This window comes from Nomascus leucogenys, chromosome 5 (assembly GCF_006542625.1).
Source record: "Nomascus leucogenys isolate Asia chromosome 5, Asia_NLE_v1, whole genome shotgun sequence".
Classification (NCBI taxonomy): domain Eukaryota; kingdom Metazoa; phylum Chordata; class Mammalia; order Primates; family Hylobatidae; genus Nomascus; species Nomascus leucogenys.
The window spans coordinates 42,036,951-42,062,762 of NC_044385.1; the positions used below are offsets into that span (position 1 = coordinate 42,036,951).

The window sequence follows — 25,812 nt, forward strand, 5'->3', positions numbered from 1 at the left end:
TCACTGAGAATAATCCCAAGAGGGTGCTTTTATAGAAAAGCATGGCTGCTATTCATAACAAAAAGGGATAAAACCTTAGCATCCCAACCTTCCATATTCAGTGAGTATCTCTCAGAATTATATTCAACAAAAATGCAACCAAACCATATTGCTCCAACTATCTTTAAAGTGAGGTCTGTCCCACCAATCAGGTTTTCTTCCTTAGATGTTAATAGGTCAAATATCCTTCCATCTCAAATAAGCCTCAAAAATATTAACAGGTATAGACTTGAACACAGGAATATTAAGTAGAACAAGGCTTTTGATAATAAACAAGAAAGATAGCTAATGCTAGCCATCTGAGAACTTGATGACTTTGGTAAAAAAAAATAAGACACTAGGCATCTTATTACTAATCCCACCAATCACCACTGAATTACGAGAAAGTTGAGTTTACCAACAATGTCAGATGGCATAGTCATTTTAATTCCACTAATGCTGAGAACAAAAATAAAGACCTAGCAATAAAATGGGATAATTTTTAGAAATTACTATCTTCTTTATCAATATATTTCCTGGTATTCAGTGTTTTAGTTCACTTCTGTCCTAAAAATCACGTAATGTGAAGACTTTTATTGAAAATTAAATATCTAAGACAGTTATTCATTCAATAAGTAGGTTTAATTGCCCACCTTTGGCTAAACATTGCATTACTTTTGTGGTGGTTTTAAAGATGAACATTAAAAAAAAATTACCCTCAAAAAGTAGGCAACTTAGTAGGAATATAAGTAAGACACACATATATCAATAGCTATGCTATAAAACAGGGGTTGGCAAACTATGGCCTGTGAGCTAAAAATAGTTCACTGCATGGTTTTGTATAGCCTGCAAACTAAGAATGGTTTTTACATTTTTAAATGATTGGGGGTAAAAAAGAATATTTCACAACATGTGAAAATTATATGAAATTCAAATTTCAATGTCCATAAATAAAGCTTTATTGGAACACAGCTACACCCATTTACTTGTAACTTTACTGTCTATGGCTGTTTTTGCACTATAATGGCATAGATGAATGGCTGCAAGAGAGACCATATAACCACAGGCCTAAAATATATACCATCCAGTCCTTTGTAGAAAATGTTTGCCGACCCCTGGTATACAGCATATAGGGTTATGTGCTTCAAAAACAAGCTGAACAGATTACTTCAAGTTTGAGATCAGGGAATTGTAACTTAGGAGGTAATATTTGATATGGACCTTGAAGAATGAGTAGGAGTGCAATAAATAAAGGGATTTGGTATTATAATAGAAAAAAAACCAAGACTGGCCCAGAAACAGGACAGCACAGGTTATCTCTAGTAATAAAGCATAAAGGAAATCAGCAAGACTTAACAGATGATTGAATATTAGAGAAGAGGAAAGACAAAGATGTCTTAAATTTTGCGCCAGAGTAACTGGAAAAATGGTGGTACCATTAATAAAAATGGAGAGTAAGAAAGACATAGGGTCAGGACAAAAGTCAGGGATAGATACATGAACACAGAGAAGACAGCAGGGCATCCAAATGAGTATGTCCAATAGGCCACTAAAAATACATATCTGTACTTCAGAAGGAAGGTTTTACTAAAAATAGAGTTGGAAACAATCCACATAAATATTAAAGCAGTAGCATTTTCACTGAATGTAACTCTGAGAGATACATGTACGATTATTTAAGAAAACAATACATTAAGAATGAGGGTTAAGGGCAAAACTTTAGTGTTTTGTGTGGAATGCCTTACACTTATGGGAAAAAGAATACCACAGAAAAAAAAAAGAAGTGTTCAAAGAGGTAGAAGGAAGCCCAAGACAAGGCCACAATATAAAGATAAGAAAGAAGAAAGTTTTAAGAAGGGCAAGGAAAATACATACTATACAACAGCACTGAGAAAGGATTGCTGTGTTTTTAAGTATGGAAACAGACGCTTTTTTTTGAGAATAAGAGACAGAGCCAATGAGGCAGGAGACTAATGCTGCAAGAAACGGGATACATGATTGACTTATATTCTGGAAGAGGTTAAAAGGATCATTTGAAAGCCGAGGTGAAAAGATTCACATTTAACAGGGAGTAGGCCATTACTCCCCTTGAAACAGAAGGAAAGGCAAATCAGTATAGAGAATTTGAGATGAAGAGTAAAGAAGTTGATGGACCATCTCAAGTTGGATAGTCTTAATAAATAGGAATGCTGAGAGTAAAGCATACAGAAAAGAAGTAGGAGCTAGAAGAAACTCCTATAGCTACTGCTAAATGAAGGCAAAGTGTTAAAACCATGACAATAAGATTATAAAAGAGCTGTGGGGCCAAAAAAAAAAAAGATAAAATGAATTGCTGTAGCCCTATCATATGATACAATAACATCAATTTGTGATAGTCTGATTCGTACAATTTTGTGATTTTTCTCCAACAGTATTCAATAATCCCCCCAAAAGAAAGCAGAAATTAAAGGTTATCCAAAGTTAGCAATTTCCCAAGGAAGAAAAATGACAAGTCACTAAATCAAAGAATTAATGGATACTGGTAAAATCACCAATTTAACTGACTAATGTGTTCAAGCTTAGTAAAGGGTTAAGTTACTACAAAGTGTCAGGTGGAAATAACTGGGAAAGACCAAAGGACCAGCGGCCACAATGATAATCAATAACAATATAATAAAAATGAAAGGATCAGAGAATTCGATAGAAAAGATGTTTGGTGTACAAAGTCATATTTGGGATGTCAATAGAGAATGGCTGTGCATCCACAGGTTGAAAATTATAACTCTGATGTCAGCCTTGAATTTGGCACATTTAGTGCAGCAAAGCATTTGGTAAACACACTAATGTGAGTGCTAACAATGCCACTGAGAAGTGAGTAACTTTGAAAGAAATATTTGAATTCAGTACCTGTTATGATATACTACGGCTGTATAGGCTTCCTTTGAAAATTCTGAACAGCTAGATTTACCAAAGATTACCTGAAACAAATAACAGCATGTTGAAACTTTGTTGTAGTAAATGCTGGATGTTTCATATCTATGTAAGAATTTGTCTGATTTAATAACTATTTGAGAAAAATGGGCAAAATCAGCCCAATGAAGAACAATGTGCCTACTGACGTTCATCAAAAAGTTCAATTGCTTAACTATAAGTTTCTTTTCAACAACAGACCCATCTGACATTTAAATATTTCAAAAGTTTCTATCAATTTTATTTATATCTACTGGGAAATTAGATACATTTCTTTCCTTTTTCTTAAAGAAGATGAAGAATTCACTTTTAAATCAGATGTAGCATATTATTTGGAACTTATATAAGAAATATAAATAGTGGCATAAACCTACTATACAAATTGTTGGCTTCAACACTAAAACAGCAGAGTCATTCTGAAAGTCAAATATAAATTATATATGATATCAGAAATCCTATTTTAGGTCAAGCTATGTATCCTTTGCTTCTAATATTTCCTTCAAGGTACTCTACAATAGAGGAGGAGCTCCATTCTTATATTTTGCATTATATATTTTTTAATCCACCACTTTTGGAATAACTTTATAGGCAAAGTAATTCAGCCTTGTATATCTGTCTCTTGACTTCTGGAGTAATAACAGGAATATTGTGGTTAATCAGAGCAGCTGATTAGATAAACGGCTCAATGTCAAGGTTATAGCTCTAATTCCTATGTGAGACAGACTTGCAGTGTTATCTAGCCAGAGATTAAACTTTTAAAGTCTGTATAGCCATTTTACATATGCATGAATAGATATGTGAACATGTCAGACAATTCCATCCACACAACTGGTAAAACAACTCAAAGTTTATTATTTATACAAACAGATTAATTGGCATCATCCTTAATTAGAAGGGCATATTAGCAGGTATTTATGTTTCTTTTTGCAACATTTCAAGCAGGCTCTTTTATTTTAAGGGTTTGTACAAGTGTAGTAATTATGACTTTCCTAAGATATATATTATTTCATCAATTTACAAATACCTTAGTATGTTTTCATAAATTATTCCTGTGCCAGAATTATGAAGTTTACAATTTCATCATGTCAATATTACATTATCAAAAAGTTATCTTAGGACCCATCTAAACAGCCCTTTTTTTTAAAAAAGGCAAACACAGTATGTCTATGTTTATATACTCTTTCAAATCAGCCATTTCATACATAAAAACATTGTATTTTCATATGACTAATAACACACAAGTAAAGAAATGCAATACCTTTTTTCCCTCTGAGAAGCTATCACTTGTCACAAAATAATTTGTTTATTTTCATAATATGACATAAAGCAGACAGTGTTCCTTTTTTGACCATTTGACATGTACTTTTAATCATTCAGCAATATGGATTGAGAATTATTTATCCAAAAATGTGATAGGAGTCAAGATATAGATACGAGTAAGACATCGTCCCTGCCCTCAAGGAGCTCACAATCTAATGGGCAAAATTAAGAAATATAGAATCATCAAGTGATAAAGTCCCATGAAAGAAGTGAGAAGATGCTATGGTAGCACCAAAGAGGGAGTGGTCTAACTGTCAGTATAGGATGGGTGCAGCTGGGGCTCTGTAGTGGAGGCCACATATACGATAAGACAAGGAAGAGTTTGTTAGGTAAACAATAAAAAATAGATTATTCTACATATACATTTGTCATATGCTCAAATTCATATGGCAACTCACATATACGCTGACCAAGAATCTATTTTCACAATCTAGTATCTTTTCATCAACTATCATAGTACGTTCATTCCTTCAGCAGAAATGAACTAGTATAAAACATGAGATGTGAATTCCAAACCTCAAAAATAAATTCTACATTTATTCAACAAATATTTATTCAGTATGTATTATATGCAATAATCTGAAAAAAATGCCATAGGAGAATACAAAGATGAATAATTTGTGCTCACTGTTGTCAAGGATATCTACAAATGTTGATGTAACTGAGGCAATAGGGTAGAAAAAAATGTATCTTTCCTAGTATGTGGAAAATCAGAAGAACTTCATTAAAAGATGTACATGGAAGGATGAAATAAGACTATTAACAATGCACCTACTCTTAGCTCATTTTCATCCCACTAGGGTTCTCAGAGGTTGAGCATCTATAGCAATAGCATATTTCTATTCCATATATTACTGACTTCAGCTGAGCCAAAAATTCTCTCTCATGAAACCTGCATTTATTAGTGTCCCACAAATCCTGAATGACAATTTGGACAGTTACGAATCTCTAGTCTGGTCTCAATCTACTATTTCTGATTTTTCTTCCAGTGCTCTGGTTCACTGGCAACTCACCACTGTCATTACTGTTCACAGGCATTCCCCAACTTGAAATGCTTTCCTTTCCCGCTCTCCAAACACACTGCTATTAACATTTTAATGACCTTTGGTTTCAGCACAAAAGTATCTCTTCCATGAGATGCCTGTTACCTCAGTAAGGCATTCTCTCCCACCTCCGAATGCCTACCTATTCCTTTGAATCCCTATACCAATCATCTAATAATTAGCACATAGCTTGATTCTCAACATTGTCTGCAAAATGTAATCCCTAGTGAGACTTAAAAATACCGAAACCTTGTCCAATCCCCAGAGATTATGATTTAATTTAAATGAGAGTAAGCCTGCGCACTGGTATTTTGAAAAGCTTCCCAGGTGAATCTAACGTGCAGCCAAGATTAAGAACTAATGCCAGAGTTTGTCAACCAAGGTGGGAAAAGCCATACATATTAAAATCACCCGCGGAGCATTTTCAAACTATAACACAGCCTCATATACCACACATCACTTCCCAACTCCTTAGCTGGCCTTACATTCTAAAGGGAGTTGAGGAGAATAAGAATCATAGATGCCAAAAGTACAGAAAAGATACCTCTACTTTGATAGAGTTCTCTAGGTAATATCGATCTAACCCTCTTTTGAAAACCACTACTTTAGATTTATATGTATTCATTTTATATCCTCTGGATTACAAGTCTTATTCATCTTTGTATTTCTAGGAGTGCCTAACATATACCAAGTCTTCAAAAATAAGTTAGTCTTTAAGTAATGTCATTACTATCTATACCTAAAGTAATGCAGTTAGAAATTTGGTTTAAAAGATCACATCAATTTCCAGGTTGGAGCTGCCAACCAAAAAGAAAGAAAAAAGTCTATTTGAACTTTATACAAACAATTAGAAAAGTAAAAGAACATTTCTTACCGGCATGGCATTGCTTGGATCCTCTCCATACATAAACTGGACTTTCACTGTTATATTTCTAGCAGAACCTTGACGATTGGCAAAATTAAGACTCTGAGGGTATATGTAGAGAAGATTTCTGTGAAAGCAACAGTATAGATGATAGTAAATACATATCTAAGAAACACTATGTATCACTCACAAAATACCACAAGTGAGCAAATACTGAATTACTGATATTGGCTAGCAATTATGCTAAGTATTTTCACATGTGATGTTTTATTTGTTCCTGAGAGCAATCATTCAAATACACAGCAATCAAACATGTCCCAATTTTGCAGATAAATTGAGATTCAGAAAAGTTAACTGATTTTTGCATATAACCAAGTGAGTGACAAAGCTGAAATCAGAGTACAGGTCAGTCAGACTTCAAAACTCATTATCTTCACTCTACAAGAGGCTTCTGGAATAAATGAATATGGACTGACACATTATTAAGTTAAAAAAAAGTTCTAATATTATCTTAGTTCCTCCAAGCACATATAAATAGGATGACATTTATAAATGTGGCTTTTGTATAAATGTGATTAAGAATTTAAGAGGTATAATATTCCACATTATTTTTCAAAAACACATTACAATATGATGGGTATAATAGAGTTAGGTAGTTACTACAAAACAATAGCATCCTAATTTGCATTTATTTGAATTCTTGTCCAGCTTATGATCTCTATCATAGACAAACTTTAATAGTCCTTGCTGCCAACACACAGAAGAGAAATAATTCAAGACACCAAAGAGCTAAAAAAAAAAAAAAGAATCAAGAGTTACTTTACCTGAAGACTAGTGTTTAGAGACAATGAACAAGACGTTGAGTATAATAGAACCTTGCTAATCAACTGCTGGGGCAATGAAAACAGGTCTAAATTTTCTGAAGAGTGGTAGGGCAATATAGAAATTTTAAATGAACACAACACTTTGACCCAACAAACACACCTCTAACCTAAGGAGAAAACTGTACACATGTACAAATGATTGTGTTCAAAGTAATTCATTACAACATTTTTCATAAGAGAATGATTACACAAAATTATAAAGAAACACAATGTTCATTAGTACTGAGTTGGTTAATTAAGATACATTAATAAGAAGGAATATCATGTGTCCCCAAACAATGTACAGCCATATTTATTGATGTGGAAAGAGATACCTAGCATGTTGAATGGAATATACAGTGCAGAAGAAGCAGGTTCCAGAGCAGGATGTATAGTGGCATTACCCTATTTGTGGAAAACTCTGTGTGAGGGTGTGGGGGAAGGTAGAGAGAGAGAATGGATAAAATTATATTTCTAATTATATTTCTAAAAACTAATAATGATGGCTGGGCTTGAGTGTGTTTTAGTTAATAGTAATGGTTTTCTTTTTTTATACTTTATTTAAAATTTTACAGTGAAAATATATGATCTTTACAATTAGAAAAAGCAATAAAGTAATTGCCATGCCAGAGGATGGGAATGTCTTTGACAATAAGCACACCAACTAGAAGTACTGAAAAAAGAAGAATCAGTTGTGCTCAAAATAGTCAAAACATGTAAAAGGCAAATATAGAACTGTTATGACTGGTCAGCTTGCTAGTCTAAAAAACTTAAGATCAAAGATGACTATGACTGACCAACCACTGAAATCATCCAGTGAAATTTATAAAGAAAACATTTGCTGATTGCTCCAACAAATGTCAGGCATTGTGCTGGCACTTGAAAAATAAATAGGAAGATTAAGAAGTCATTCCCTGGTCTTGAGGAACATAGTATAATGGGATAAAAACACCTATACACAGACCACTTCAAAACAACACAGTGTTACAAGACAGGCATGCAGAAGTCCTATAGGAGGAAAAAATAGGTACCTAGCTGTCTGTGGGGAAGTCTTTTCATTTATAAGATCCCCCATCTTTTCTAGCCTTGTGATTTATTTGTTGAAGAAAGTGAATAGTTTTCTCTATAGATTTTCCAGAGCCTAGATTTTACTGATTGCACCCCTGTAGTGTCATTTGAGATGTTGTTCTGCGGTTTTTGTAAATTGAGAATTGAATCTAGAGCCTTAGTCATATTTAGGTTAGAATTTTTTTCAGGAAGATCACTTTATAAAGGATAATGTGTTATTTTTTCAGGAAATGTTTGGCTGCTTCCTTCTGTGAAATTAGTAGACGATAATCAATGTCTAAATCCATTTTTTTTTTAATTTTTAAAATTTATTACTTTTTTTAAGAGACAAGGTCTCACTCTGTTGCTCAGGCTGAAGTGCAGTGGTACGATCATACCTCACTGCAGCCTTGAACTCCTGGCCAAAAATGATCCTTCTGCCTCAGCCTCCTATGTAGCTGGGACTACAGGCACGTGCCATCACACTGGCCTAATTTTTCTATTTTTTTGTAGAGATGGAGTCATACTATCTTGCCCAGGCTGGTCTTAAACTCCTGGGCTCAAGTGATTCTCCCATTTTGGCCTCCCAAAATGCTGGGATTACAGGCACAAGCAACAGTCCCCAGCCCACCTATATCCATTAATTAATTAAGGTTGCCAAACAGTAATATTCTGTCATTTCTTTTTAATTTTGCATCTGGAGTACATTTATGAAGAGTGCTTTCCCTCATCTACTATTTGCTTTGCCAGCGAACCATTATATGAGAGGCAGGAATAAATGCTTGATTCTTTCCCATTATCTGCCAGTTTGCAAAATAATAAATTGGTGCACTACAATCCTCCAAAAATGATCAATTACATATTATTTTTTAGCATCATTTATAAACTCATGGATGAAACATATTTGATGAGTCTCAGTATATTAGAGTTACTATTCTTATGGATGATTAAATTGTCCCATCTTTGGCAAATGAAAAAAACAATGCAAGCTGGTTTTTGATTCAATCATAGTAGTCAGTGACAATTTTCTGTTATGACAAGACATTCCAGACTCTTCTTATTTCTTTTTTCCCCCAGACCTGGAGTCAGTTATTTTACCAAGAAGCTGTAGTTTTCTTAAGAAACATTTTTTTCAAACCACAACGTGAGCATTCATTGTGGACTGGTCACTGTTTCTAGACGATTTAAGTACAAAGAGTTGGGGAGAAATGCTTCTAACAAAAAAAAAGTATCCAGACTTCATACTGATATTTCCAACTCAAATTCAGGACTATAAGGTTTTTACTTAATCTTTTCTGTCTTGTATCTATACATCATTTTTCCCAAGCTGAGAGTTATTCTCAAGGACACCAACTGTGAAAGAATTAAAAGTATATCATTTAATGGCGTGAACCCGGGAGGCAGAGCTTGCAGTGAGCCGAGATCACGCCTCCACTGCACTCCAGCCTGGGTGACAGAGCAAGACTCCATCTCAAGAAAAAAAAAAAAAAAAAAAAGTATATCATTTAATTACTCATCTGTGTTGTTCTAAGAATGGCATCTTAAGGAATTCCAAGATTCTATGTTCAGACAGAGACAGACAAGTCTGCAAAGAAGACCGAAAAGGCACCCATCCAGAAGACAGAAAACCACAAGAGTACAATGACATGGAAACCAAAGGAAGGAAATATAAGAAAAATGAAATAATTAAATATTTAATGCTACTCAAGAGCCAAGTTAGGCAAGTACTGAAAAAATTCAACAGGATTTAGCAAAATGAAAGTCACTGATAATCTCAGGCTGCAAATAGATAAAAGTTGGGTCAGGAATAAAAAGGAGGTAAGAAAATAAAATGAAATTCTTAAAAGTAGCTGTGAAGGGAAAAAAGATAATGCAATAATTGGAGACAGACTATGGGAATTTTGGAAGTCTTTTAAAATAAGAAAGGTTTGATCTTGATTACATCCTTTGAAAATAATTTAGTTAAGACAGAGTCTGCATATACTAGAACAAGAATGTAAGATTCCTGAGGAGATGGTGGGAAAGAACAGAATCCAAAGCACATGATAATATATTAACCTGAAGTATGTCTATAATTCCTCATCGTAATGTTTATTGAGTATCCAGTGTGATAGGTACTGAGAATACAGAGATAAAAGATGAAGTCCTTAGCTTCATAGAACTCATGGTCTAGAAGGGAAATCAGACAAGCAAATAATGATAATAATGTAGTATGATAAATGCTGTGAACACAGAATCACATTGCAGCCAGACAAGGACCTGGGATTAAAGAATCTGCCCACAAAGCACATGAACAGACACTTCTCAAAAGAAGACACATATGCAGCCAACAAGCATATGAAAAAAAAGCTCAACATCACTGATCATGAGAGAAATGCAATTCAAAACCACAATAAGATACCATCTCACACCAGTCAGAATGGCTATTATCAAAAAGTAAAAAAGTAATAACAGATGCTGGTGAGGTTGTGGAGAAAAGGGAACACTTACACACTGTTGGTGGGAGTCTAGGTTAGTTTAACCATTGTAGAAAGCAGTATGCTGATTCCTCAAAGAGCAAAAAGCAAAACTACCATTCGACCCAGCAACCCCATTACTGTGTATATACCCAGAGGAATATAAATCATGCTACTATAAAGACATATGCATGTGAATGTTCATTGCAGCACTATTCACAATAGCAAAGACATGGAATCAACCTAAAAGCCCATCAATGACAGACTGGATAAAGAAATAAAGTAAATGTGGTACATATACACAGGGAATACCATGCAGCCATAAAAAAGAACAAGATCATGTCTTGCAAAAACGTGGATGGAGCTGGGAACCATTATCCTTAGCAAACTAATGCAGGAAGAGAAAACCAAATACCGCATGTTCTCACTTAGAAGTTATAGCTAAATAATAAGAACTTATGAACACAAAGAAGGAAACAACAGACACAGGGGTCTACTTGAGAAGAGAGGGTGGGGGAGAGAGAGGAGCAGAAAAGATAACTATTGGGTACTGGGCTTAATACCTGAGTGATGAAAGAATCTGTACAACTAACCCCTGTAACACGAGTTTACCTAACAAACCTTCACATGTGTCCCCAAACCTAAAAGTTTAAAAAAATGTATTAATCTACATTAAAAAATAAAAAAATAATAAAAGAAAAGAAAAACTCAAAAAAATCTGCTCACAAATGTCGAGAAATTTCCAAATGAAATAGACATGCAAAACATACAGAAAAACAAACATGCCATGCATGCTTCCCTCCACCACCCCCCACTCCCAAATCTCCACATTTGGATTACTACTATCTTTGCTTTGCGGGCATGGACATGACTGGCTACTTCCCATCTTTCAAATACAAGAAAGCCTCACCTTTACCCTTCCCCCATCACACCACTTTGTTACTTCATTCAGAACTCATAGAATCTATAATTATCTTGTTCATTTATGTATTACTTCTTATTTTTATATCTCCTCTAATACAGCCAAAATACATGAGGGCAGGGACCTTATCTATTTGTATAACTGCTCTATTACTAGTCCCTTAAATAGTGCCTCATATTTAATGAATAAATGAATGAATAGTACAGACAGCATTAAAAAATTTAGTTACTTAACACTTCTAGGAGTTTAGATTCCAGGTTAAATAGAAATTGAACACTATCTATAAACTACGTTTGATTTCCAATATAAGCAATATAATTTTAAACTCATCTCTGAAGGTGAAAGGCATGCAATTGAGTTCTGAATCCAAATTCTTTTCCATTTGACTACTAACTCCATTAATAAATTCCCAAATAAATCTAGTAAGTCTTTACTTTGCATTTAAAATTCTCCTTCAAAGAAATTTCAAATCAACAAGGTAAATTAATGAAAAATGTTGAGGTAGTTGACACTTCGCAGGAAAAAGATGAATTCATATTTCAATCTCTCATCAAAATAAATTACAGACTAATCAAAGGCTAAAATAATAAAAACCACAAAAATACTAGAGGAGCTTTAAAGAGACCAGATTTTATAGGTGAGAAAGGCATTTCTTAGCATAAGCCAGAACATTTATAAGATATAAATTTTAAAGCATCTATTAATACAGAGCAAGTGATACCATAAACACAGGTGGAAGAAACTGACAAATTGAAAAAATCTATTGTTTGTTACATATATAACAAAGAATTAGTATCCACAATATGTAAATAATTCCTAAAATAAGTCAGAAAGAGACAAAAAGAGGGTAACAAGGAGGGGAGCAAATTATATACATACCCAGATGATTTGCAAAGACGGCGACAGAGACGGCCAGCAAAACAAACTAGATATATACTTGTCTGTTAGATTTATCAGTATTTTTTGCCTTTTTCATTAAAAGCATTTGTAAAAGGATATAGGAAAAGAGGAACTCTCATATACTCCTGGCAGGGATGTAAACTGGTACAACCCTTTTGAAGGACAATCTGACAAAAGCAATCGTAAGTTACTAGTCAACATCTATGAATGTATATGAAAATATTTATATACATACATCACCACCATAAAAGCATTTTCTATACATACTGTTTATAATTAGAAAATTGGAAACAAATGATTAAAAGGGGGCTGATTAAATTAAGGTTCATCTATATAACATGATTATGCAGCTATTAAAAAGGATGTGGTAACTCTATAGACATTCATAGGAAAATAAATTTTAAAATACTAAGATCCTGAATGATATATATATCATGAGCTATTATATATAACAAGATCCCATTTGTGTTGTAAAAATTATGTTTAGTCATTCAAAGGGTCTGGTATGATAGACCCAAAATGTTAATAGAGTCAAGATTTTTATTTTTTATAGGTTTTTGAAATACCTGAATTTTCACAGTAAGTACTTTGCACATTAAAAATCTTAGCTGGGCATGGTGGCTCACGCTCGTAATCCCAGCACTTTGGGAGGCCAAGGCAGGCAGATCGCCTGAGGTCAGGAGTTCGAGACCAGTCTGGCCAACATGGTGAAACCCCGTCTCTACTAAAAATACAAAAATTAGCCAGGCTTGGTTGGGGGTGCCTGTAATTCCAGATACTCAGGAGGCTGAGACAGGAGAATCGCTTGAACCCAGGAGGGGGAGGTTGCAGTGAGCTGAGATCACGACACTGCACTCCAGCCTGGGCAACAAAGAGCAAAACTCTGTCTCAAAAATAAATAAATAAAAAATCTTTACATGTCCAAAGATATGGCTGTTCAATTAAAAAATATATATGTATAAAACTTAACATGTTAATAGTGAACACACAAAATGGTAAGATAGATAAAATTATTCCTTCAAAGCTCACTTAACCTCTGGACCTACACCTCCAAAAAGACGGTCTAATAAGACAATTGAGCATTTGATAGGTGAGTGGTTCTAACTGAGGTATGTTATCAGTATAAAACATACAATAGGATCTTCCTATACAACATTAATTAAAAAACAAATTATCATAGTTAAAAAGGAAAAAATTAGAGATACTATGTAAAAAAGAGCCAAAATACCCTGTATTTTATTTGAAAGTCATATCTCCATAAGATTACACAACCTGGTGTAGGATAAAGGACTTTGCTTTGCTTGGAATTTAAACAATTTAGGCTCTTAAATGTCCTAAAATTCTCTGTAGCTAAGAAATTTTTATATTGGTTCCTAGGAACTAGGAATCCTTAAATTAGGCCCTACATTTGCTTACAAGTTTCTTATTTTCCTTGGCATAAAATTTTTTAGTTTTTACATTACTGGTTATATTTGATCAGGGTTCTATTTAAATAGGCACAAGTTCAAGCAAAGATCAGATTCTGCTTTTAGCAGTGTGTACTCAGACAGGAAGTATTAAAAGGCAGGCAGAAAATCCTTTATAAAATTACTACTTTCAACGCATTTTCCCATGTTGAAATGCTTCTGCAGTTTATAATTAGGCAAATTAATTATAATCAATAATGTTGTTCAAATTACTATAAGAAAAGAATTATACAGATATTTATACCAAGAGACAATATACTAGAAACCAAGACTACGTGACCATTACCTCTACTCTGTCAGTGTTATTTGTGAGAAATTGCACAAATTGTGCAAAAAGTGTTAGTATCCTAGTACAGTATCAAATATAGAAGGAAATAATTTCATAAAGCCTGTCTTCAGTACTAGTGCTCGGTTACTTCCATTAACTAAAAAAGGGGCTACTCTTCAAATTTCCTTCTCTAAAAAGAACGTACTATATCAAAAGGGGGTAACCACTACTACATATACATTCTGCGCTTGGAAATCCCTATATGTTGATTTTATCATTCTCTTATTCATTCAATAAACATTGTTTCTACAATGTGTAAGGCATTACTGTACTAAAGCATTATAAGGAATATAAGTTAAAAACACATACAAATCTTGCCAATCAACAGCTTATAGTGTAATAAGGGAGAGAAGCTGGCCCATCTATATTCTCCCTCAACTAGCAAGTAGATGAAATATCAGGGTCAATAGTTATAAGCCACAAAAGCTGACAGCTTAATTAAAAGAAGTTTTGAAATATGTATTTCATGACCAATAATTACAACTGTAACTTTTCTATTTAAAGAAGAAGAAAATTTGAATTTCTTCTCTAGCTCAACATACACTTATAATTCCATTACATGAACCAGAGTAAAGGGTAAGACGAAAATGAAGAATATTTTCTTACCCTTTTGTGGTTCTGTATTGGACACTTAAAAATCATACATAACCTAATCAAAAGACGTAATTCTTTAAAAATGTACAAGAGACCAAAACTCAGAAAATCTAGACTATAACAAAATTTCCCAATTTACATTATCTTAATATGCAATTAATTTTCACCAGTAAAATACTATAGTATGGGTACAAATGCATTGATTATTTCTAATTACAAAAATGACTAATATATAATACTGTGTGGTGTTTATGATACATCAGGTAATGTTCTAAGTGCTCTGAAAATATAAACTTTTAATCTTTTATATGACCCTATAAAATAGGTGTTATTCTCACTGGACAGATGAGAAAACGGGTTCAGAGATGTGAAGTAATTTGACCAAAGGTCACAAAGCTGAAGAATATCGAATCCGGGATTCTGATTCAGGCAGTCTTGTTCCAGAATCATGGTCTTAACCACTATGGAATACTACCTCTATTGTCAACTATTATACCTAAAACCCTTAATCCTAAGTCATCAAAAGGAAGAGCCTCTATTTTATACAATGAAGAGGCATTTCTAAGAATAGAAATTTAGGGACGAGCACAGTGGCTTACTCCTTTAATATCAGCACTTTGAGAGGCTGATATGGGAGGTTCACTTGAAGTCAGGAGTTCGAGGTCAGCTTGGGCAACATGGTGAAACACAGTCTCTACAAAATACTTAAAAATTAGCTGGGCGTGGTGGCATGAATCTATAGTCTCAGCTACTTGGGAGGCAGAGGGAGGAGGCTCGCTTGAGCCCAGGAATTCGTGGCTATAGTGAGCTATGATCATGCCACTGCACTCCAGCCTGGACAACAGAGCAAGACCCTGTCTCTAAAAAAGAAAAGAAAAGAAATTTGGAAATGGTTTATTTTGTGTTAACAATTTATAATTTACACTGAAATTCATTACGATAAAACTCTTCCCTGTGTTAAAAAGCTATTAACTTTGTGAAAAATTTCTTTTAGGTAAGGTTGATTATATATACCCACACACATACACAGGTTAAAAGTTAGTTTCATGTGACATAATAACTAGCATTTTGAGCACTACCTGTTTGCCCAACACTGTTCTAAGTGTTCTACATGTATTATTGTTAAATTATCATAACACTATGAATTATGTACTATAATTACCCTAGCTTTACAGATGAGACTAATCCATGGGGAGGTTAAGTAACTTGTGCAAGGCCAGACAGCTAGAGCCGGCTTTTGGACCCATACCACAGTCTGACTCCAGCACCCATATTCTTAACAATTTCACCATATTAATAAGTCAAGATTAAGCAGTTTTAAAGGATGCTATTTTCTCACAAAGTTCTTAATATGAACACTCAGTAAGAATAATCGCTAATTTAAGCATTTAGTATTTTTTTAACACTAAGTTGGAAGCATAGTGGAACATTTATTTTTAGAAATATTATTAATCGGCTGGGCTCATGCCTGTAAATTTTGTGAGGCCAAGGTAAAAGAATTGCTTGAGCCCAGTATTTCCAGACCAGCATGGGCAATATATTAAGACATCATCTTTTAAAAAAAAGTTATTAATCTCTTCTTTTTGTTAAATGTGTATTATCAAAATTGTTACTAAGCTAACAAACTTCAGAAAAACTTATGATGGGCAAGCTGCTTGTGACATTGAAGGTATTTAAGATTCAATTCTAGTTTGATACTAGATGACCACATATCCATTGTTCCTTCAATAATCACATGGTAAACAGCCTAGAACACAGAGACACAGAACACAGTGGAGAAAAGGGAGTGAAATGTCTTTAATGACACTTACTATATATGGGATTTTGTGATATTATACAAGGATGGTTAAGACATATAAGGTGATGCAAAAAAAATACTAACAATTATAGTGACAAAAAATAAGGAGCATATAATTATACGTTGATTTATACAGAGTACCAGAGGAATACAGCATTGAGAGCCATAACACCACCTGAGGGAGTGGAGAAAGGCTTCAGAGAGAAAGTGTTTTTTGGAATGGATCACTGTTTCCAAAAGAACTAAAGTACAGTTTGAGAAATGCATACTTAATTCATTAATTTTTTTCCCTCAACTTTAATAATAAATTTACCCAACAAAAAAGTTTATTTTTGACTTGTAAATCTCTTAAAATCATAAAAAAGTAAAATTAGCTTTTAAAAACAGGCAGTCAACACAGCATTGAATGTGTAGTTTATAATACAGCAAAGTTAAATACAATTTTAAATTACCTATTAAGTTAGTTGCTCATTTCTTTGATTTCATTTAGCATTGACCTAACTCAATGTGGAAAAAGGTCACATTCGTGCAAGTTAACACGGCTTAATGATTAACTGTATTCACCTACCAACCTTACGTTTTCTGGGCAAATATTGGTATATATATAGTTAAGAAGTCTAGGTCTGCTTCCAGAAAAAAACAGTTCCACGTTGCTTGAAATTGAAAATCAAGATAAAAATGTTCACAACTAAGCTCCTTCTTTTTATTGTTCCTCTAGTTATTTCCTCCAGAATTGATCAAGACAATTCATCATTTGATTCTCTATCTCCAGAGCCAAAAACAAGATTTGCTATGTTAGACGATGTAAAAATTTTAGCCAATGGCCTCCTTCAGTTGGGACATGGTCTTAAAGACTTTGTCCATAAGACTAAGGGCCAAATTAATGACATATTTCAAAAACTCAACATATTTGATCAGTCTTTTTATGATCTATCGCTGCAAACCAGTGAAATCAAAGAAGAAGAAAAGGAACTGAGAAGAACTACATATAAACTACAAGTCAAAAATGAAGAGGTAAAGAATATGTCACTTGAACTCAACTCAAAACTTGAAAGCCTCCTAGAAGAAAAAATTCTACTTCAACAAAAAGTGAAATATTTAGAAGAGCAACTAACTAACTTAATTCAAAATCAACCTGAAACTCCAGAACACCCAGAAGTAACTTCACTTAAAGTAAGTAGAAAATAAAGAGCGTTCATGTTTATGTTTTCAATGTGGATCTTTTAAAAAAAATATTTCTAAGGCATGCCATTTGAAATACTTTGTTGCATTGTTGAAATACTTTATTTTTTTCCAAGAAAAGTAATCTCTAGAAAATAAAATTTCCCATTATAATTTCAAGTTATTTTTTGTTTCCCTAATGTTATATATGAAAACACTGAAACTTTACATTTCATATGAAATTACAAATCGGTTAAGTTATACAAACTAGAACACTATGTCATTACACTATCACAAATTACTGACAGTAAGTAAAAAGTTAAAAAAATTTTAAAACTATTCTCCAGTGTTTAAAACAGATTAAATAATACAGTAAATGGAAAAGATTTATTCATATTAAAATATGCTGGGCTTTTTCTTTTAATTGAAGTTCAGAAAATCAAATTTTAGAGATAGTACAATTTAAATAAAATGTTAAGAACAAAAACATGTGCTATTTGAAAGAAGCATACAAGGGGAAGGAATTGCCAATATTCATTTTTCAAAGCCATTATTAGTTTAAAATTTAGATTATGATAGTGTTACAGGAAATCAAAACTCTAATAGAAAAGAAAGAGGAAAGCAACTTATAACCAACCTACCCTCTATATCCAGACTTTTGTAGAAAAACAAGATAATAGCATCAAAGACCTTCTCCAGACCATGGAAGAACAATATAAACAATTAAACCAACAGCACAGTCAAATAAAAGAAATAGAAAATCAGGTAAGTCAGTATTTTAATGGTATGTCCCATCTTTCACACAGGTTTGTAAAAACACTGAATCCTAAAATTATTTACAAGCTTTAACTGGATCATGAGTAAAATTATCACATCAGCATAACTGTTAAAATTGCAGGCTCTGAAGCTAATAAACTACCTGCATTTAAACCATGGCTCTAAAACTTTGTGTGACCTTGAATAAATTACTTCACCCCTTTGTCTCTCAGTTTCCTCACATATACCACAAAGATAATAACAGAACTTACAGGATTATTGTAAGAAAAAAATTAATTCATAGCAGCCAATGTCATCTTACTAAAATTCAAATTAGATCATGTTTCTCTTTGCTAAAAACCACACAATAGCTTTCCATCTCACTCATACTGGCTCTTTAGACCAAGATTACCCAACCCTTCATCATCTCACTGACTTCACCTCCTCTACTGTAGTTATTCTGACCGCTTTACCAGTATTCAAACACATCAAACATACTGCCACCTCAAAGCCTTTGCCCTTGTTGTTTCCTCTATCTGGAATGCTCTTTTGCCCTGGTATCTACGTGGCCCACTCTCTGATTTCCCTTATGGTCGTTATCAAACATAAAATTCCCAATGAAGACTTCCAAGGTCACTTAACCAAAAATCACAACTGCCTGGTCCCATCCCTGAAAACTTCTACTTCCTTAACTACTTTTCTCCTGCACACTCACCTTTATTTAACATAACATAAATTTTAGTTATTTACCTCTTCTATTCTTGCACTAAAATGTAACCTCTGTGAATACGGGGATTTTTTCCATTATCTTCATATTTTCCATTATTTGTATATACTCCAGAATATAGAATACTGTATGGCACATAGTAGGCATTTCTGTTGAATTAATAAATGTAATGTCATATTCACACAGAAGCGTGTGCTATGATTATTATTACTTGGATTACTAGAAATAGTGTGCCTCATAATTAAAGGTCAACATTCAACAATGTAATCACTCTACAATGTAAACATCTGGTGAAGTGAGAGAGGGAAACACTTGTTTAGAAAAAAGCTATGTCAGAATCTAAGTATTCTAATATGCAGTAAAATAGTTTAAAAATATTAATAATACTCTTAAACAGCCATTCAAGAGGATTCAAAAAAACATAATATAAACTCAGAGAAACTGGTAAACAAAATCATTTTCAAGAAATAGAAAACAAGTATTATTACCAATTTCCACTAAACAAACATGTTAGTAGTGCTGCTAAAAGGTTTTTTATCAATTACTTTTGGTTTCCATACTTTCCTTCTTATGATGTTATTATTCTAAATTCTTTTCAATTTTATCTTTTACTATGATTAAATGAACCTACTCCCCAAAGGAAAATGTTACTACAGTAATATACATTGTGTCTAAAAATAAAAATGTGTGAAGAAACCAAAACAATGAATTTCTGAGTTGGAAGAAGAGTTAGATCATTTAACTTTCTCATATTTAAATTAAAAAAACAAAACTCTAAAAATTTAAGTAACTTTAAGATCACATAGTTACTTATGGGATCACATAAGTTTAAGATCACATAGTTACTTAGTAGAAAAGAGTAATACCCAGCAAGCAAACTTTACAATAGATCCTTTTAAATAAGGTCCTAGGAAATATCATTTATGCCAGCATCAAAAAACTAACATTAATAATGCAAGATATTATATATTCTGCTTTTCTTACTGCCAATGAGAAAAACTATCATTCAATAAACTGCAAACCCAACACACTTAAATAAAAATAAAATGTTACTGCTAAACTAAGGATAAACTACTGAATGTATGGAAGGTAAGCAAACAAACTTGCCAACCTGCCAACATCTACAGATACGTTTACAGGTCAGAAATTATCAAATTATCAAGAAAGCCTGGTTCAAATTATGTATTATGTCTTTATAGCAGGTCTGAAGATCAATAAGACCTAAACCTGAAAATTATTAAAGTTAAAATCTGAACAGAATATCAAATATATTCTATTCATATAAATAAAAAAATACATTACAATATTCTAAGCAAAGCAGTCTCTACTTTTGGCCTTGCTCTGTTTTCTGACCAATGTCTGCTTTTTTTGCCTTGCTTTATTTTTTTAACTTATTATGTCCCTGATGAAATATTTTGAGAACAGGTAATCTGTACAATCTGAATTAACACTGTTTAAGTATCAAACACCGTTATGACATTATGAACTGAAAGACAAGCTGTACTTCTGACATCCTTACTCAGACTTCCCCTGATTGTATATTCAGTATCATTTTAAAAAACAGATTCATATTCTTTTATCAGCTCAGAAGGACTAGTATTCAAGAACCCACAGATATTTCTCTATCTTCCAAGCCAAGAGCACCAAGAACTACTCCCTTTCTTCAGCTGAATGAAATAAGAAATGTAAAACATGATGGTAAGACACTTTGGTAGGTTTCCTTCTTGAAGCTATTATTATCAAATTCCCTATTCTTAGGACTTGTTCTAGACTAAAAGATAGTTAAGAGATTTCCATCAAATACAATGTATCAACCTAAATTGGATGCTGGGGTTCTTTTTACACCCTATAAAAGACATACCTAAGACAATCAGAGAAATATAAATATGGACTTGATTATTAGATAATATAGAAGGTTTATTAATTTTCTTAGATGTGATCATGGTATTGCAGTTTTAAAGGAGAGCAATCTCCTGTTTAAGAGATACATGCTGAAATATTTATTAAAGTTAAAGGTCACTGGACTCCAGACTGGTGGAACAAGACTCTGTCTCTAAAAAATAATTAATTTTTTAAAAGAAAATAGTTTGTTAAGATGATTCTTACACTCTTAAATAACATGCCATCTAAGAAAAATGCTTTAACATAAACATTACTGAAAAAAATGCTACACTTGCCACAATTTCATAAAATGTCAAGTGAAATCTCAAGCTCCAAAGATATTATTCCTAAATCTGATGTAGTAACATTTTATTGATTCTAGGCATTCCTGCTGATTGTACTACCATTTATAATAGAGGTGAACATATAAGTGGCATGTATGCCATCAGACCCAGCAACTCTCAAGTTTTTCATGTCTACTGTGATGTTATATCAGGTAAAACCTGTCTAAGGAGAATAGACGGTAGTTAGTTCAAGTTACTCATTATGTATTAGGAAGATTAACCTGGTTATCATTGTTTTATACATATATATGAAATATATATAACATGAGTATTCGTATAAATCTAATACTTTTACCTTGTTTATGTATTTACTCAATATTCTCCTTTTCCTCTAAAATAATCTGAAGTGACTATTATCAATAAGTTTACTATGCCAAAATTCATTAATTGCCCTTCACTTAACTTTTTGGGACCATAATAAATAATAAAATGTATTGCCATAACATTAATAAACTACCTTACAAAACCACCAATTAAAATCAAACAAACAAACAAAAAAGTGTTATTTACATCTGTCAACATCGATCTACTAAAAATACATCTCATTCATTCATTATATTCAGGTAGTCCATGGACATTAATTCAACATCGAATAGATGGATCACAAAACTTCAATGAAACGTGGGAGAACTACAAATATGGTTTCGGGAGGCTTGATGGTAAGGGGACTACATTCATTCACTCACTCACTTGCTAATCTACAAATATTTACTGAGAACCTATTATGGACCAGGTATTAGGAAAAGTAGTAATGAACAAGAAGCAGTCTCAGCCTTCATATAATTTATTATCAAACAATTACACATTTGTTAGTAAATTACACTTATTACAACAGTTATTATTTGAATTACATTTATCACAATTACATGTCTGTTCTTAAATATACTTATTACAGTTTAATTCGATGGCTTGCAATGATCATAACTATAATTATTAAAGACAATTTTGATTAAATGTTATATGTTATAAGTAGTAACTGTTACAAATAAGCTGTGAAAAGAACCACTCCTAGCATTAGTCACTCTATTCTCTCATTAACGTTTTATATATCAATTAACTGGAAGTTAAAAGGACCAGGAAACTCAGACATACAGTATACATTTTAAAATTTCAATTATTTAAATATAATATATAGAATGTATGGCTTATAATGAATTAGTTAACTCAATGCAAATTATTCTATTTTGATTACAAATAGTAAAATAAGCAAGATAAAATAACAGATGTTTAAAATCCAAAAAGCACATATAAAAATCCATGATGTCTAAGTACTCACTTATAAAGTAGAAGACATTCATTATTATATCAAATTTTTAAATGCTCAGTACTATTTGACCATTTAAAAATTTTGTATTCAAACTACCAGTTAAAGCCCTACCCAGAAGGTATACTTAGTGATAAGTTTTGTAGCTCCAAATCTTCTAATAGTGAGTGTAACCCCAAAATAAAAGGCTGACAGGTAAGTCAAGAATACTCACTTAATTCTGGTAAGAAAGTAACCCATTTGTACTTGTATTTACCAGCAATCCTTAAAATGAAGCTTCCTACTAACTCAATAGCAATAAGACAATAGTGAATGTTTAATGAAAACAGTATTTTATTAAATACTTTAATAAAAAGGATTGTGATGAAGAACAATCTATTTATATTTGTTATTTATGTTTTTAATTCCGATAAAAATAATTTTTAAAATTATAGAAAAAAGTTATTAAGAACCATGCTTTTAAATTTAGAATGATTTTTAAAATTTATTCCTGTCTTTTTCTACAAAGAAAACATATATTAAGCAAATACCAAAGGCCAGGTTTACATTTGAAGAAAGTGACATTATTATTACTCAAGTCTCTGGGAATACTTAACAAATCTCTTGACTGTATATGGATGTTAATAAATAGCTGATAGTAAAGTTTATCCATATAAAGACTTACAAGAAAATATTCCTCTACCAATGATGAGACTTTAAAATATCTATAATAATGTAACACATTTCACTGGTGAAACATGTCTTGTAATATGCATTATAGAAAGGATAATCAGACTTTCAGTTCTATTAATATTTTTAACATTTTTGTGCATATATCTTCAATAAAATTGTTTTAAAAGGTATTATTTTAAGATACTCTAAAATGATCAAGGGATTCAAGACTAAAGAACTCAATTAGTTGCACCAATAAAAAACACTTAAAAAAAACTGTCAGTGTCCAACCTGTGGTTAATAATTCACAGATTTTTAAAACTTTTCTTTTCAGGAGAATTTTGGTTGGGCCTAGAGAAGATATACTCCATAGTGAAGCAATCTAATTATGTTTTACGAATTGAGTTGGAAGACTGGAAAGACAACAAACATTATATTGAATATTCTTTTTACTTGGGAAATCATGAAACCAACTATATGCTACATCTAGTTGAGATTACTGGCAATGTCCCCAATGCAATCCCAGAAAACAAAGATTTGGTGTTTTCTACTTGGGATCACAAAGCAAAAGGACACTTCAACTGTCCAGAGGGTTATTCAGGTATCTTTTTCTGATACCAATACTTTATTTTCATATCTTCAAAGTATCTTCCCACACTATTAGCTATTATCTGCAATGACAACTTTTAAAAATCCGAATCCCAAATAAGCGTTTTCTCTCTAGATGAAAACCTCTTAACTATAATGAAAGTGTTCATTCTAGTTCAACCAGGTATTTTACCTCTAATCTTCCTCAGATTTTCTACTTTTTGGTGGTTTATAGATTATTTATACAGATTACTTAAAACTGGGACTTATACAGATTATTTAAAACTGGGATACATGCATCTAAAACAGTCATATTTATAAGAAAGGAAGATAAACTTACGGGGAAATACAGTAACAGTAACTACACACAAGTCTGTACCCATTAAATTGCATATCTATCTCCTTTAGGAGGCTGGTGGTGGCATGATGAGTGCGGAGAAAACAACCTAAATGGTAAATATAACAAACCAAGAGCAAAATCTAAGCCAGAGAGGAGAAGAGGATTATCTTGGAAGTCTCAAAATGGAAGGTTATACTCTATAAAATCAACCAAAATGTTGATCCATCCAACAGATTCAGAAAGCTTTGAATGAACTGAGGCAAATTTAAAAGGCAATAATTTAAACATTAAACTCATTCCAAGTTAATGTGGTCTAATAATCTGGTATTAAATCCTTAAGAGAAAGCTTGAGAAATAGATTTTTTTTATCTTAAAGTCACTGTCTATTTAAGATTAAACATACAATCACATAACCTTAAAGAATACTGTTTACATTTCTCAATCAAAATTCTTATAATACTATTTGTTTTAAATTTTGTGATGTGGGAATCAATTTTAGATGGTCACAATCTAAATTATAATCAATAGGTGAACTTATTAAATAACTTTTCTAAATAAAAAATTTAGAGACTTTTATTTTAAAAGTCATACGAGCTAATATCACAACTTTCCCAGTTTAAAAAACTAGTTTTCTTGTTAAAACTCTAAACTTGACTAAATACAGAGGACTGATAATTGTACAGTTCTTAAATGCTGTAGTATTAATTTCAAAACTAAAAATTGTCAGCACAGAGTATGTGTAAAATCTGTAATATAAATTTTTAAACTGACGTCTCATTTTGCTACAAAATAATTTGGAGTAAATGTTTGATATGATTTATTTATGAAAACTAATGAAGCAGGATTAAATACGGTATTAAAAAAAGTTCGCTGTCTTTAAACAAATGGAGATGATGACTACTAAGTCACATTGACTTTAACATGAGGTATCACTATACCTTAACATATTTGTTAAAATATATACTGTATACATTTTATATATGTTAACACTTAATACTATGAAAACAAATAATTGTAAAGGGATCTTGTCAGATTACAGTAAGAATGAACATATTTGTGACATCGAGTTAAAGTTTAGATTTCCCCTAAATATGCTGTGATTCTAATACATTCGTGTAGGTTTTCAAGTAGAAATAAAACTTGTAACAAGTTACTGAATGTTTAAACAGCCTGACAAGCATGTATATATTTTCAAAATTCAATAAACAAAGACCCAGTCCCTAAATTACAGAAATTTAAATTATTCTTGCATTTTTATTGACATCACAACAGATGGATGATTATGTTATTTTTAACTTAAGTAATTTAAACCCTAAATCCCTAAAGATTAGGTACAAATTTTTTACCACAGTATCACTTGTCAGAATTTATTTTTAAATATGTTTTTTAAAATTACCAGTAAGAAATTTTAAATTAAACCCATTTGTTAAAGGATATAGTGCCCAAGTTATATGGTGACCTACCTTTGCCAATACTTACTTAGCATTATGTATTTCAAATTATCCAACATACGTGTCATATATATTTTTAT

General features: G+C 32.3%; 2 protein-coding genes across 10 annotated transcripts in view; one reads left to right on the top strand and one right to left on the bottom strand.

Moving 5' to 3' along the window:
- Nucleotides 1-25,812, bottom strand: part of DOCK7 (dedicator of cytokinesis 7) — a 234,757-nt gene that overhangs the window by 128,247 nt on the left and 80,698 nt on the right. For 8 of the 9 annotated variants that reach the window (XM_030812931.1, XM_030812929.1, XM_030812928.1 and 5 more), the window contains exons 15-16: nt 6,205-6,322; nt 2,905-2,975 (exon numbers count right to left, since the gene is read on the bottom strand). In XM_030812931.1, coding sequence (XP_030668791.1) covers nt 2,905-2,975; nt 6,205-6,322 — 189 coding nt within the window. Of the gene's footprint in view, nt 1-2,904; nt 2,976-3,799; nt 4,570-6,204; nt 6,323-25,812 lie in introns of those variants that run through there. The other variant, XM_030812935.1, reaches the window with a different exon arrangement.
- On the top strand, nt 17,211-24,539 carry ANGPTL3 (angiopoietin like 3). Its single transcript, XM_003265167.4, has 7 exons — nt 17,211-17,742; nt 18,385-18,495; nt 20,797-20,911; nt 21,477-21,590; nt 22,002-22,097; nt 23,688-23,954; nt 24,350-24,539. Exons 1-7 carry the CDS (start codon nt 17,248-17,250, stop codon nt 24,532-24,534), a joined length of 1,383 nt encoding a protein of 460 aa, XP_003265215.2. The 5' UTR covers nt 17,211-17,247; the 3' UTR covers nt 24,535-24,539.

What these genes read in the sequence shown, in the direction of transcription:
- ANGPTL3 (XM_003265167.4), top strand. Translation starts at nt 17,248, where the DNA reads ATGTTCACAACTAAGCTCCTTCTTTTTATTGTTCCTCTAGTTATTTCC. An exon ending in TGGTTTCGGGAGGCTTGATG is followed by an intron (nt 22,098 to 23,687) that starts GTAAGGGGACTA and finishes TTTTCTTTTCAG; the next exon opens with GAGAATTTTGGTTGGGCCTA. An exon ending in CTGTCCAGAGGGTTATTCAG is followed by an intron (nt 23,955 to 24,349) that starts GTATCTTTTTCT and finishes TATCTCCTTTAG; the next exon opens with GAGGCTGGTGGTGGCATGAT.